The sequence below is a fragment of the Ranitomeya variabilis genome, chromosome 6 (genome assembly GCF_051348905.1).
Source record: "Ranitomeya variabilis isolate aRanVar5 chromosome 6, aRanVar5.hap1, whole genome shotgun sequence".
NCBI classification, from domain to species: Eukaryota; Metazoa; Chordata; class Amphibia; order Anura; family Dendrobatidae; genus Ranitomeya; species Ranitomeya variabilis.
This window is the reverse complement of record NC_135237.1, coordinates 7,684,986-7,700,318: the sequence shown is the minus strand read 5'-3', so window position 1 is coordinate 7,700,318 and position 15,333 is coordinate 7,684,986. Positions and strand designations below refer to the sequence as shown.

At 52.4% G+C, this 15,333-nt stretch overlaps 1 protein-coding gene and 1 long non-coding RNA gene across 4 annotated transcripts in view; one reads left to right on the top strand and one right to left on the bottom strand.

Annotated features, from left to right (window-relative positions):
- The window catches only part of GUK1 (guanylate kinase 1), a 39,034-nt gene extending 29,720 nt beyond the window's left edge, over nt 1-9,314 (top strand). For 2 of the 3 annotated variants that reach the window (XM_077267789.1, XM_077267791.1), the window contains 3 exons: nt 6,562-6,646; nt 7,159-7,244; nt 8,760-9,314. In XM_077267789.1, the coding sequence (XP_077123904.1) occupies nt 6,562-6,646; nt 7,159-7,244; nt 8,760-8,795 (207 nt within the window). In that variant the 3' untranslated portion in view covers nt 8,796-9,314. The remainder of the gene's footprint in view (nt 1-6,561; nt 6,647-7,158; nt 7,245-8,759) is intronic. The other variant, XM_077267790.1, reaches the window with a different exon arrangement.
- On the bottom strand, nt 8,954-9,575 carry LOC143781283 (uncharacterized). Its single transcript, XR_013216643.1, has 3 exons — nt 9,449-9,575; nt 9,326-9,407; nt 8,954-9,082 (listed from the first exon to the last, which is right to left on the bottom strand). It is a non-coding gene; the product is annotated as an uncharacterized LOC143781283 (long non-coding RNA).
- Nucleotides 9,576-15,333: the final 5,758 nt, after the last annotated feature.

The following is a 15,333-nucleotide window of genomic DNA, read 5'->3' as shown; positions in this document are numbered from 1 at the left end:
TCAGCCGGTGAATCCCCTCCAGAGCATATAAAAGCCCACTCTCTGAGAGCAATGTCTGCTTCATGGGCAGAGAGTGCGGGTGCATCCATGGACCAAATTTGCCGGGCGGCAACTTGGTCTAGTCCAAATACCTTTTGTAAACATTACAAACTAGACGTTCTGTCAAAACAACAGACCGGCTTTGGGAGGAAGGTCCTCCAAGCTGTAATCCCACCCTAAATAGGAGTTATTTGGTATTTCTCCTTGTGGTGCTGTCATAAGGGACGACCTGGAAACTAGGAGTTAGACATACCGGTAACGGTATTTCCAGGAGTCCATTATGACAGCACCTATTATTTACCCTCCCTTGAACTCCTGTCTGATGTGTGATATGAACATGTATAGAGAGGAAGTTCAATAAAATTGCGTTGTATCCATCCTGGTGTGGTACTTTGTAAAATCACTGAAGGGTGGAGGTGGGGAGCGGCTATTTAACCTCTTCTGTGTTCCTGTCCCTATCAAGGATATGAAGAGCAACCTCCTTGTGGTGCTGTCATAATGGACTCCTGGAAATACCGTTACCGGTATGTCTAACTCCTAGTTTCCATCTATAGGGGTATTTAGTCCTCCCGCTGTGTCGAGGTGTCTAGGGTTTGTTAGGCACACCCCACGGCTACTTCTAGTTGCGGTGTTAGTTCAGGTTTTGCGGTCAGTACAGTTTCCACCTACTCCAGAGAAAGTTCATGCGGCTCCAAAGTCACCGGATCATAACAGCGGCCTTTGTGCTGGGGTGTTGGCTCATCACTGGGAGGCCTTTGTGCTTTGGTGGTGGAGGCTCATCACTGGGCGGCCTTTGTGCTGGGGTGGCGGCTCATCACTGGGCGGCCTTTGTGCTGGGGTGGCGGCTCATCACTGGGCGGCCTTTGTGCTGGGGTAGCGGATCATCACTGGGAGGCCTTTGTGCTTTGGTAGCGTTTCATTACTGGGCGGCCTTTGTGCTGGGGTGGTGGCTCATCACTGTGAGGCCTTTGCGCTTTGGTAGCGTTTCATCACAGGGCGGCCTTTGTGCTTTGGTTTCGCCTCATCGCTGGGCGGCCTTTATGCTGGGGTGGTGGCTCATCACTGTGAGGCCTTTGTGCTGGGGTGGTGGCTCATCACTGGGCGGCCTTTGTGGTTTGGTGGCGGCTCAGCACTGGGAGGCCTTTGTGCTTTGGTAGCGACTCATCACTGAGAGGCCTTTGTGCTGGGGTGGCGGCTCATCACTGGGCGGCCTTTGTGCTGGGGTGGTGGCTCATCACTGGGCGGCCTTTGTGCTTTGGTAGCGTTTCATTACTGGGCGGCCTTTGTGCTGGGGTGGCGGCTCTCACTGGGAGGCCTTTGTGCTTTGGTTTCGGTTCATCACTGGGAGGACTTTGTGCTTTGGTGGCAGCTCAACACTGGGCGGCCTTTGTGCTTTGGTGGTGGCTCATCACTGGGCTGCCTTTGTGCTGGGGTGGCGGATCATCACTGTGAGGCCTTTGTGCTGGTGTGGCGGCTCATCACTGGGCGGCCTTTGTGCTGGGGTGGTGGCTCATTACTGGGCGGCCTTTGTGCTGGGGTGACGGCTCATCGCTGGGTGGCCTTTGTGCTTTGGTGGCGGCTCATCACTGGGCGGCCTTTGTGCTGGGGTGGTGGCTCATCACTGGGCGGCCTTTGTGGTTTGGTGGCGGGTCAGCACTGGGAGGCCTTTGTGCTTTGGTAGCGACTCATCACTGAGAGGCCTTTGTGCTGGGGTGGCGGCTCATCACTGGGAGGCCTTTTTGCTTTGGTTTCAGCTCATCACTGGGAGGCCTTTGTGCTTTGGTTTCGGTTCATCACTAGGAGGCCTTTGTGCTTTGGTGGCGGCTTATCACTAGGAGGCCTTTGTGCTTTGGTGGCAGCTCATCACTGGGCGGCCTTTGTGCTGGGGTGGCGGCTCATCACTGGGCGGCCTTTGTGCTGGGGTGGCGGATCATCACTGGGCGGCCTTTGTGCTGGGGTGGCGGCTCATCACTGGGCGGCCTTTGTGCTTTGGTGGCGGCTCATCACTGGGCGGCCTTTGTGCTGGGGTGGTGGCTCATCACTGGGCGGCCTTTGTGCTGGGGTGGCGGCTCATCGCTGGGCGGCCTTTATGCTGGGGTGGTGGCTCATCACTGTGAGGCCTTTGTGCTGGGGTGGCGGCTCATCACTGGGCGGCCTTTGTGCTTTGGTTTCGGCTCATCGCTGGGTGGCCTTTATGCTGGGGTGGTGGCTCATCACTGTGAGGCCTTTGTGCTGTGGTGGCGGCTCATCACTGGGCGGCCTTTGTGCTTTGGTAGCGACTCATCACTGGGAGGCCTTTGTGCTGGGGTGGCGGCTCATCACTGTGAGGCCTTTGTGCTGGGGTGGCAGCTCAGCACTGGGAGGCCTTTGTGCTTTGGTAGCGACTCATCACTGGGAGGCCTTTGTGCTGGGGTGGCGGCTCATCACTGGGAGGCCTTTGTGCTTTGGTTTCGGTTCATCACTGGGAGGACTTTGTGCTTTGGTGGCAGCTCAACACTGGGCGGCCTTTGTGCTTTGGTGGTGGCTCATCACTGGGCTGCCTTTGTGCTGGGGTGGCGGATCATCACTGAGGCCTTTGTGCTGGTGTGGCGGCTCATCACTGGGCGGCCTTTGTGCTGGGGTGGTGGCTCATTACTGGGCGGCCTTTGTGCTGGGGTGACGGCTCATCACTGGGCGGCCTTTGTGCTGGGGTGGCGGATCATCACTGTGAGGCCTTTGAGCTGGAGTGGCGGATCATCACTGGGAGGCCTTTGTGCTTTGGTGGCGGCTCATCGCTGGGCGGCCTTTGTACAGGAGCATCGCATCGCTGGGCGGCCTTTGTGCTTTGGTAGCGGCTCATCACTGGGCGGCCTTTGTGCTTTGGTGGCGGCTCAGCACTGGGAGGCCTTTGTGCTGGGGTGGCGGATCATCACTGGGCGGCCTTTGTGCTGGGGCGGCGGCTCATCGCTGGGCGGCCTTTGTGCTTTGGTGGCGGCTCATCACTGGGCGGCCTTTGTGCTGGGGTGGTGGCTCATCACTGGGCGGCCTTTGTGCTTTGGTTTCGGCTCATCGCTGGGCGGCCTTTATGCTGGGGTGGTGGCTCATCACTGTGAGGCCTTTGTGCTGGGGTGGCGGCTCATCACTGGGCGGCCTTTATGCTGGGGTGGTGGCTCATCACTGTGAGGCCTTTGTGCTGGGGTGGCGGCTCATCACTGGGCGGCCTTTATGCTGGGGTGGTGGCTCATCACTGTGAGGCCTTTGTGCTGGGGTGGCGGCTCATCGCTGGGCGGCCTTTATGCTGGGGTGGTGGCTCATCACTGTGAGGCCTTTGTGCTGGGGTGGCGGCTCATCACTGGGCGGCCTTTGTGCTTTGGTTTCGGCTCATCGCTGGGTGGCCTTTATGCTGGGGTGGTGGCTCATCACTGTGAGGCCTTTGTGCTGGGGTGGCGGCTCATCACTGGGCGGCCTTTGTGCTTTGGTAGTGACTCATCACTGGGAGGCCTTTGTGCTGGGGTGGCGGCTCATCACTGTGAGGCCTTTGTGCTGGGGTGGCAGCTCAGCACTGGGAGGCCTTTGTGCTTTGGTAGCGACTCATCACTGGGAGGCCTTTGTGCTGGGGTGGCGGCTCATCACTGGGAGGCCTTTGTGCTTTGGTTTCGGTTCATCACTGGGAGGACTTTGTGCTTTGGTGGCAGCTCAACACTGGGCGGCCTTTGTGCTTTGGTGGTGGCTCATCACTGGGCTGCCTTTGTGCTGGGGTGGCGGATCATCACTGTGAGGCCTTTGTGCTGGTGTGGCGGCTCATCACTGGGCGGCCTTTGTGCTGGGGTGGTGGCTCATTACTGGGCGGCCTTTGTGCTGGGGTGACGGCTCATCACTGGGCGGCCTTTGTGCTGGGGTGGCGGATCATCACTGTGAGGCCTTTGTGCTGGAGTGGCAGATCATCACTGGGAGGCCTTTGTGCTTTGGTGGCGGCTCATCGCTGGGCGGCCTTTGTACAGGAGCATCGCATCGCTGGGCGGCCTTTGTGCTTTGGTGGCGGCTCAGCACTGGGAGGCCTTTGTGCTGGGGTGGCGGATCATCACTGGGCGGCCTTTGTGCTGGGGTGGCGGCTCATCGTTGGGCGGCCTTTGTGCTTTGGTGGCGGCTCATCACTGGGCGGCCTTTGTGCTGGGGTGGTGGCTCATCACTGGGCGGCCTTTGTGCTTTGGTTTCGGCTCATCGCTGGGCGGCCTTTATGCTGGGGTGGTGGCTCATCACTGTGAGGCCTTTGTGCTGGGGTGGCGGCTCATCACTGGGCGGCCTTTGTGCTTTGGTTTCGGCTCATCGCTGGGTGGCCTTTATGCTGGGGTGGTGGCTCATCACTGGGCGGCCTTTGTGCTTTGGTAGCGACTCATCACTGGGAGGCCTTTGTGCTGGGGTGGCGGCTCAGCACTGGGAGGCCTTTGTGCTTTGGTAGCGACTCATCACTGGGAGGCCTTTGTGCTTTGGTGGCAGCTCATCACTGGGCGGCCTTTGTGCTGGGGTGGCGGATTATCACTGTGAGGCCTTTGTGCTGGGGTGGCGGCTCATCACTGGGCGGCCTTTGTGCTGGGGTGGTGGCTCATTACTGGGCGGCCTTTGTGCTGGGGTGACGGCTCATCGCTGGGTGGCCTTTGTGCTTTGGTGGCGGCTCATCACTGGGCGGCCTTTGTGCTGGGGTGGCGGCTCATCACTGGGCAGCCTTTGTGCTGAGGTGGCGGATCATCACTGGAAGGCCTTTGTGCTTTGGTTTCGGTTCATCACTAGGAGGCCTTTGTGCTTTGGGGGCTTATCACTAGGAGGCCTTTGTGCTTTGGTGGTGACTCATCACTAGGAGGCCTTTGTGCTTTGGTGGTGACTCATCACTGGGAGGCCTTTGTGCTTTGGTTTCGGTTCATCACTAGAAGGCCTTTGTGCTTTGGGGGCTTATCACTAGGAGGCCTTTGTGCTTTGGTGGTGACTCATCACTAGGAGGCCTTTGTGCTTTGGTGGTGACTCATCACTGGGAGGCCTTTGTGCTTTGGTTTCGGTTCATCACTAGGAGGCCTTTGTGCTTTGGTGGCTTATCACTAGAAGGCCTTTGTGCTTTGGGGGCTTATCACTAGGAGGCCTTTGTGCTTTGGTGGTGAGTCATCACTGGGAGGCCTTTGTGCTTTGGTGGTGACTCATCACTAGGAGGCCTTTGTGCTTTGGTGGTGACTCATCACTGGGAGGCCTTTGTGCTTTGGTTTCGGTTCATCACTAGGAGGCCTTTGTGCTTTGGTGGCTTATCACTAGAAGGCCTTTGTGCTTTGGGGGCTTATCACTAGGAGGCCTTTGTGCTTTGGTGGTGAGTCATCACTGGGAGGCCTTTGTGGTTTGGTGGCAGCTCATCAGTGGGCGGCTTTTGTGCTTTAGTTTCTGCTCATCACTGGGCGACCTTTGTGCTTTGGTAGCGGCTCATCACTGGGAGAGACGTGGCCACGGTCTCCGGGGAGGGAGAATCTGGGTGGCCTGTTGTTGCTGTATCAATGGGCTCATTTCCAAGTCAGAGTGCTCGTTGCAACAGTGGGAGGAGGTCTCTACGCTCACTGCGACAGCGGGAGGACGTCTTTGCGGAGTACACGACGCTCACTGCGACAGCGGGACGACGTGTCTGCGGAGGACACGACGCTCACTGCGCCAACGGGAGGACGTCTCTGCGGAGGACAAGACGCTCACTGCGCCAACGGGAGGACATCTCTGCGGAGGACACGACGCTCACTGCGATAGCGGGAGGACGTCTCTGCGGAGGACATGACGCTCACTGCGGCAGTGGGAGGACGTCTCTGCGGAGGACACGACGCTCACTGCGACAGCGGCAGGATGATCATGCAATGGACACGACGCTCACTGTGACAGCGGGAGGACGTCTCTGCGGAGGACACGACGCTCACATGGGATCTGGGTCCTGCACCAACATGCCCAGTGCAGTGAACAGGATGGAAAGAAATGTTCACGTGTCCGGAGCAGATCTTTCGGGGATTTCACAAGACATAATCAGGTTGTCAGGGGCAGATTCCATAATTCATTTTTTTTTTCTACTTTTGCTCCTTTGACCCACTTAACCCTTAAATGCTATTTTTCATTTTTGCGTTTTCTTTTTTCCACCCCTGCAGCCATTGGAGGATTGTATTGTGACCCAGCAGGAATACGTCACAGCGATGGCAGACGGGCCACGCGGTTCTTACTTCTCATGGTTCTGTCCTTGGTCTATGGGAGCTTGTTGGACCTTCAGATCTATGGGATGCTGGAGAATGTGATTGAGGTCCATGGGGGCACAAATCAGAAAGTCTGTACATGGCCATTAGTCCAGACCTCGCTGTCTCCAGCGTCGGCAGGTCAGCCGAGGTAGTGGTCAGGATGATGGAGGCTGCACTCGGCCAGGAGGAATCCCCCTGTAAAGCCCCTTGTATTATCCGCGGGGTCGGCCGGTCCTGATCGCTGCCATTTGGATGGACGCGGCTCTCGTCTGATTGTGACTCTGCTCCCGTCTCATTACAGGAGAAGAGGCTGCGAGACCGAAAAACGGAGTCCGAGGAAAGTCTACAGAAGAGGCTGCAGGCAGCCAGGGACGACATGGAAATAAGTAAGTGCACCCTCTGCTAAAGAAACAACAATCCCCACTGCACTTAGCTTAGCTTGTCCTGCAGGTGGCGCTGCTGTGACATCACTCCAGCTTGTGCTACTCTAAGGCTGCTTTCACACTAGCATCGGTACGGGGCCGTCGCACTGCGTCGGCCCGACATGGGCAGCAGAAGCAGTCTTACGAGGGGGCGGAGTTTCGGCCGCGCATGCGCGGTCAAAAATGGCGGTCTCGACGCACAGAAAAAGTTAGATTTTTTTTTGTGGCGGCGGTGCGCCAAAATACGGCGCAACCGTCGCACGATGGTTGCAATGTGTGACACTGCGTCGCTAATAAAAATCTATGGAGAAAAACCGCATCCTGCAGACAACTTTGCCACGACGCATTGCGACGTGCAGTGCACGACGCTAGTGTGAAAGTAGCCTTAATGAACCCCTAAGATAAAACAGAAGTTCTCATCAGGCCCCGCCCCCCGCTACCATAACTCCACCTTATTTCGTCTGTCTTGTCCGCAGGCAAAGAGCCCGGCCTCTTCGATGAAGTCATTATTAACGATAACCTGGAAGAGGCCTACTCCAGACTGAAAGGCGCCCTGTCCGAGGTGAGAGACGTCCGCCTCTCTGCTCACTATTCTGCTGGTGCAGTCACTGTGTACATACATTACATTACTGATCCCGAGTTACATACTGTATTATACCCCAGAGCTGCACTCACTATTCTGCTGCTGCAGTCACTGTGTACATACATTACATTACTGATCCTGAGTTACCTCCTGTATTATACTCCAGAGCTGCACTCACTATTCTGCTGGTGCAGTCACTGTGTACATACATTACATTACTGATCCTGAGTTACATCCTGTATTATACTCCAGAGCTGCACTCACTATTCTGCTGGTGCAGTCACTGTGTACATACATTACATTACTGATCCTGAGTTACCTCCTGTATTATACTCCAGAGCTGCACTCACTATTCTGCTGGTGCAGTCACTGTGTACATACATTACTGATCCTGAGTTACATCCTGTATTATACCCCAGAGCTGCACTCACTATTCTGCTGGTGCAGTCACTGTGTACATACATTACATTACTGATCCTGAGTTACCTCCTGTATTATACTCCAGAGCTGCACTCACTATTCTACTGGTGCAGTCACTGTGTACATACATTACATTACTGATCCTGAGTTACATCCTGCATTATACCCCAGAGCTGCACTCACTATTCTGCTGGTGCAGTCACTGTGTACATACATTACATTACTGATCCTGAGTTACATCCTGTATTATACCCCAGAGCTGCACTCACTATTCTGCTGGTGCAGTCACTGTGTACATACATTACTGATCCTGAGTTACATCCTGTATTATACCCCAGAGCTGCACTCACTATTCTGCTGGTGCAGTCACTGTGTACATATATTACATTACTGATCCTGAGTTACATCCTGTATTATACCCCAGAGCTGCACTCACTATTCTGCTGGTGCAGTCACTGTGTACATACATTACATTACTGATCCTGAGTTACATCCTGCATTATACCCCAGAGCTGCACTCACTATTCTGCTGGTGCAGTCACTGTGTACATACATTACATTACTGATCCTGAGTTACATCCTGTATTATACCCCAGAGCTGCACTCACTATTCTGCTGGTGCAGTCACTGTGTACATACATTACTGATCCTGAGTTACATCCTGTATTATACCCCAGAGCTGCACTCACTATTCTGCTGGTGCAGTCACTGTGTACATATATTACATTACTGATCCTGAGTTACATCCTGTATTATACCCCAGAGCTGCACTCACTATTCTGCTGGTGCAGTCACTGTGTACATACATTACATTACTGATCCTGAGTTACATCCTGTATTATACTCCAGAGCTGCACTCACTATTCTGCTGGTGCAGTCACTGTGTACATACATTACATTACTGATCCTGAGTTACCTCCTGTATTATACCCCAGAGCTGCACTCACTATTCTGCTGGTGCAGTCACTGTGTACATACATTACTGATCACTGAATGCAGCCCTGGAGAATAATTCAGGAGATGGAGGAGATTATTTGTCTGTGCCCGGTTTTGTGATGTTTCTCTTTCCTGCAGGAGATTACGGCTGTGCAGACGTCGGAGGATTCGTGACCTGAGCCTCCATTCCCTTCCGCAGTCATTCCTCGCTGGTGTCCATTCCTGCAGCTCAGGTTCCTCCTTTTAGGCTCAGTGCCCTTCTTCCGTGCTGCATTATTATGACTTCCGCGGAGATCTGCACTGTCGGCAGCGTCGTGTCCGCACATTCGCACAATCACTCGTCTTCCAGCGTCACGGTGTTCTGTGGCAATGAAGAAAGGATGAGGCTACGGTGTCAATGGCGCTAATATGGCGAAACCCTGACTGTGGCCGTCCGCCTACCGCCCCACGCTCCTCAGCGCCTCCCACCCCACGCTCCTCACCGCCCCACGCTCCTCACCGCCTCCCATCCCACGCTCCTCACCGCCTCCCACCCCACTCTCCTCACCGCCCCACGCTCCTCACCGCCTCCCGCCCCGCGCTCCTCACTGCCTCCCACCCCACGCTCCTCACCGCCCCACGCTCCTCACCGCCTCCCACCCCACTCTCCTCACCGCCCCACGCTCCTCACCGCCTCCCGCCCCGCGCTCCTCACCGTCTCCCACCCCACGCTCCTCACCGCCTCCCACCCCACTCTCCTCACCGCCCCACGCTCCTCACCGCCTCCCGCCCTACTCTCCTCACCGCCTCCCACCCCACTATCCTCACCGCCCTACGCTCCTCACCGCCTCCCACCCCACTATCCTCACCGCCCCACGCTCCTCACTGTCACTTCAACGATCATGGATTAATTTAAGTCCTCAGATATTTATGTTCAAAATATGGCAGTGTAGGTACCGCCCACCATAAGGCACCACCCATTACTAGGCTCCACCCACTGAAATGAGCCACTCATTACAAGGCTCCGCCCATCACAAGGCTCCTCCCTCAGTGGCAGAATCATTGGCGCTGATGTGTGCCGCCGCAGTCACGGGAATAATATAAGATGGTTTCTGCCATAAGTGACCAGTCGCTATTTTCCTGATCCTCGGTGGTGTCTGCCGATCGTCTGTGGCTGCAGAACACGTGATGTCCTTTTAATTGTGTCATAAAGTGTTGTCTGTCTGGTGCCTGCTGCCTCATTGCACTGATTCATTGTAACAGACTCCCAGCTGTGTGAGCAGGAGCTCCAGGGTCCTGCATAAATCTGTCCTTGCCTCCCAGACGGGCGCCGCTGCTCCGCACTCTGTGCTGTATCCTCTGCTGGTCTCCTGCCATGTCCCTTGACCACTGCAGCCAATCAGTGGACACGTGTCATGTCGGAGATCCGCACCAGTCTGGGAGGAGAGTATGGCGAGGGTTAATGTGACTTTCTGCAGCCCCCGGAGGCCACAGGTACGAGGGGTCTCCAGGAGCAGAAAAGGCCGAAAGTTTACAAGATGTAGCTGATAGGAATTCAGGGCGGGAAGAGAAATGTGAGACGTCTCCGTCCAGCAGTGTTATGTGATCGCTGTGGGTCAGGAATGATGAGACAAGATGGAGTCCTCTCACATCCCCTTCTGTGGCCATTATGGGTAATTAGCTCGAGCATGCGGCCCTCGTCCTCGGGTCTTTCCTACCTGCTTCACCTCAGTTCCCAAAGCGAGTACTCACAATCCACAACAATGGATCTCCCCTCTGGGGTCCGTAATATACAACCAGGGGTTCTTTGACGAGGCTTCTCTTACACATGGGCCTGATTATTTGGGGTAGAACACGGATTAGCGCTTTTACAGCCACTTGTACCAACAGACGGCACAATATCGGCTGCTACATGTATACATGTTCCCGGAGAACTTTTGGCTTACACCCATGAACCATTTGGCAGGTTCAGGAAAGAGAATGTTTCTCCCACTGTGAGTCTTTGCTTTGTGTTCCTGTAACCAGTGACCACATGTAGGACCTATCTGACACCTCCACCTTCTCTTGTAGTCTTTGCATCGTGTTCCTGTAACCATTCGATATAGTGACCACATGTAGGACCTAGCTGACACCTCCGCCTTCTCTTGTAGTCTTTGCATCGTGTTCCTGTAACCATTCGATATAGTGACCACATGTAGGACCTAGCTGACACCTCCGCCTTCTCTTGTAGTCTTTGCTTTGTGTTCCTGTAACCACATGTAGGACCTAGCTGACACCTCCGCCTGTGAAGGAGAAAATGGCTAATGAAATCAATTATTAAACCTTATATAAGTCAGTTCAGATATGGTGTAGCAAGATGGAGTCTATTTCCTGATCAGCGGCACATGGGAAGGAATTTTTCGAATGTGAAGAAGTCACTGGACATTGGACTGAATACCATATATGGAAGTGAAGTTGGAATGAACCAGAGTGACACTAACTATTCAGAAGTTGTGCGACCTCCCCAATTTCCTGTTTCTAGTATCTTCCTTTGTTCAGAAGAATAAAGCAGTTGTGTGTAAGCCTTTGCTGAGAGAGGAAGTGTGTATCTGATACATTCTGAGCCTCTAAGCGCGCACTCAGCTTATATTTGGTCAGGTACAAGCAATCATATAGATCTCACTTTAAGGGATCACCCTCACGCCTTTTCTGACACCTCCACCTTCTCTTGTAGTCTTTGCATCATATTCCTGTAACCATTCGATAGGTCCTACATGTGGTCACGATATCTGACACCTCCACCTTCTCTTGTAGTCTTTGCTTTGTGTTCCTGTAACCATTCGATAGGTCCTACATGTGGTCACGATATCTGACACCTCCACCTTCTCTTGTAGTCTTTGCTTTGTGTTCCTGTAACCATTCGATAGGTCCTACATGTGGTCACGATATCTGACACCTCCACCTTCTCTTGTAGTCTTTGCTTTGTGTTCCTGTAACCATTCGATATAGTGACCACATGTAGGACCTATCTGACACCTCCACCTTCTCTTGTAGTCTTTGCATCGTGTTCCTGTAACCATTCGATATAGTGACCACATGGAGGACCTATCTGACACCTCCGCCTTCTCTTGTAGTCTTTGCATCGTGCTCCTGTAACCATTCGATATAGTGACCACATGGAGGACCTATCTGACACCTCCGCCTTCTCTTGTAGTCTTTGCTTTGTGTTCCTGTAACCATTCGATATAGTGACATGTAGGACCTAGCTGACACCTCCGCCTTCTCTTGTAGTCTTTGCATCATGTTCCTGTAACAATTCGATAGGTCCTACATGTGGTCACTATATCTGACACCTCCACCTTCTCTTGTAGTCTTTGCTTTGTGTTCCTGTAACCATTCGATATAGTGACCACATGTAGGACCTCTTGCTGTAACATAGTCTATCTCTATAGTGTGTTGGTCAGTGACTCCAATTAGTTGAGACCATCATTCTGCTGGTCGTGTGGCTCTTTGCAGCGGCTGCTTCTATCCAGGTGGGTTTCCCCTAAAGCTGTACCAAAGTTTCAGTGGTTAGGGGAACCTGGAAAGGCATTGAATCTTGGCTCACGGCTCTTAATCACATGACTTTGTAGGACCACCCTGTCTCCAAGCTTGAGCTCATGTTCTCCTCATACTGATTCAGGGTCACCTACTTCATGAGGTTTTGAGCAGTAATTAGTGATGAAAGAATATACTCGTTACTCGAGATTTCTCGAGCACGCTCGGGGGTCCTCAGTGTTTTTTTAGTGCTCGGAGTTTTTATTTTTCTTGCCGCAGCTGAATGATTTACATCTGTTAGCCAGCATAAGTACATGTGGGGGTTCCCTAGCAACCAGGCAATCCCCACATGTACTTATGCTGGCTAACAGATGTAAATCATTCAGCTGCGGCAAGAAAAACTAAATCTCCGAGCACTAAAAAATACTCGAAGGCCACCCGAGCGTGCTGGGAAATGTCGAGTAACGAGTATATTCTATCATCACTAGCAGTAACCTTAGCATTATCTTCCTTCTCCAAATATGCCTCAGGCCAACCTGAAAAGACATAAACACAGACAAGCACAACCTCATATACCCCTAGTTTTGGTAGTGGTATATAGTCGCAATTCCTGGATACAGTAGAGCAGACGAGGGCTGAGTTTCTGCAAGGTCTTTACGTAAAAACAGCTGCTACTGCACATCTGTTTCCCGTATATATCCTGAATGCTCGTTAGGTAAATATACGTAAATCTTGGATGAAGATTTCTGTGGAGGGTGCCATGAATATACTTCTCCTCAAGAATGATTTCATACAAGACTAGGTGTACCGGGGTTCTGAACCGTGACACCAGCCGTACTTTGTTTACCAAAGTGCACACAGCTGTTTGACAAAATGTTAGTCCATGGGTTACCTGCGCCATCATGGAGTAGAGAGCTTGTGGCAGGCAAAGCCTTACCTCCCTTTTTCCAAAGACCTTCTTCAGTCTTCCACTCCTGTAGGGATTTAAGAATGTCGGAAGTGACAGGTGCCACTGAGGTTCTGGTCTGTACTGGTACCAGACTCTCGACCTCTTCACTGCTTCCTTGGTGGCCTCCTCTGGGCAAGCATTTCCTCTGGCTTCATCTGTATCGGGTGTGAGCTTTATCTTCACTATGCCAAGCTTGGTAGGTAACAGGAGAACTTCCATCAGGGCCAGTACTCTTTGTGGTTTTAAGGGTTTCTCGTGACATTTGAGACATCCCGTCTACATAGACATTGGCCGTCTTACCGTGTGATACTCTTACCTCATTGAGTGCCTTCATCTGTGCTAACAGTTGAGAAGGAGTAATTCAGCTTTTAATACCTCCTGTCGCGTGACCACAGTATATCCAGTGTAGAATCGACCAGCGTCTTGGTATCTGGATCCATTCACAAAAAAATGCAAAATCTGCTCTAGAACTGTACTCGTCTGAGGCATAATCAGACCCTGCTGTATCAGAGCAGACCATTCATGAGGTCTAAGCATGTCCGATCTGTCCTCATCTGTTAAGGGAAACAAGTCGCCGTCCGCAGCTTTCCTCACTTTTGTATCCAGTGGCCGGAATGTATCTGGATTAAAAGCTGCATTGTACATTTGGGGGCGTCAGATGGGCACATTGAAGTCAAAGTTTCTAGTCCAAGTAAATATGTCCAGGTTGTACCTGATGGAGAAAACCATGAACATCGTGCAAACTTGTAATCAAGAACTATTCCTGTGTCTTTTTCAAGGATAAACTGCAGAAATGTCTCTGACACGAGGGTTCATCCCTGGTGACGGGGTCCTGTCTGGCTGAATAATGACCCACAGGTCTCGGCTGTTGTCCGTGTTTTTGGGCAAGTAATGAAGGGACATGGCTGGTCATCTCCGTGAAGAACAAAGAAAATGGTTTAGTATAGATGGATAAACCAAGAACTAGGGCAGAGGTAATCGAGAGCTTTAGGGAGTAAAGATTTGTTCAACTTCTGGGCTGATATGGGAGGGGGTTGTGTAGTCGGACAGTCATACAGGGGCTGCACGAGGTGGGAGGCAGATTGTGTCCATGGCCGGCAAGATGACACCAGAAAGGTTCTGAGTCGTGTAATGTTTTGGGGTAACTGAAGCTGCTGTATTGTGACCTTCCTTTCCACTGTGAGATGATTGGTGCCTTGTGGCCGCCGGCCGGCAGTGTCCAGAGAAGACTACCTTCTGCTGAGGCCGTACATCCATGTTCTGCTAGGAAACAGAAAGGAGGTACACGACACCTGACTTGAGATTTGATCAGGAAAGCAACGAATCATCCGGAACATACGGAAGCGACAAAACCTCCAAGGATAGGGGAGTCCATTTTTGCAAAGCCGAGGACATTGCATCTCATACATTGTTGGTGAATTTTGGGCATCTTGTGTTTGCACCGTCCATTTATACTGTTTTTAGCCATGGACAACAGCATACAAATACCGTCAGTCTGGGCGAGGGGCATGGAAAAGAAGGCATATTCTAACTCAATCACAGTGGAATATGTAGAATGAAACCTTCGGAGAAAACAATATTTGCATGTATAATGTACTTGGCTGCGTAGTGTCCATTAAGAAAACTGAAGTTGTGTCTCCAGGCAAATCAATTAGCAGATAAAGGATTCCGGCCAGAGACTGGATGCCAACGTCCTGGGGTGGAAGGAAGAGATAATTCCCGGCCATCTGTAGAGTGAGCGATGGCTGCTTTCCCCTCCCCTGCTCTCTGGTAAGGCATCACGCCCGGAGTCTTACAAGCCTGAACCAACTCCTGCTCCCTGCAGCTAATTGTTCCCGACACGCGTCATTTACAGTTCCCAATAAGCGTATATTAGGATGTCTCTCTGACAATATTTCGTGTCTGTCCATCGCATCTGCAAACGGACAAAATATTTTTCCCCCATCTCATCTTTCTCCTGAGGTATATCATTTGTTTCTGAATTGTTGCTTTGTCAGGCCCCATCACTGCCTGCAGCGTTACTCTTCCCCTGGGGCCATATCTGATCCCATATCTAATAATTGTGGCCCCGTTTCCTGCTTTATAATGGGTTCAGTCACATCTTTCTCTTCTGCTTCTACCAGTTCCTCAAGGTGCTGCCATGTACTCGTATATCTGACCTGGATCTGTCTGTAGAAAGGGACCGTCTTCTTGGGGTGAGGAAGGTATTTGAGATAACTTCACAGGAGTTCCAGATCCAGGATTCGATCATCGTCGCCCTTTGAGGAG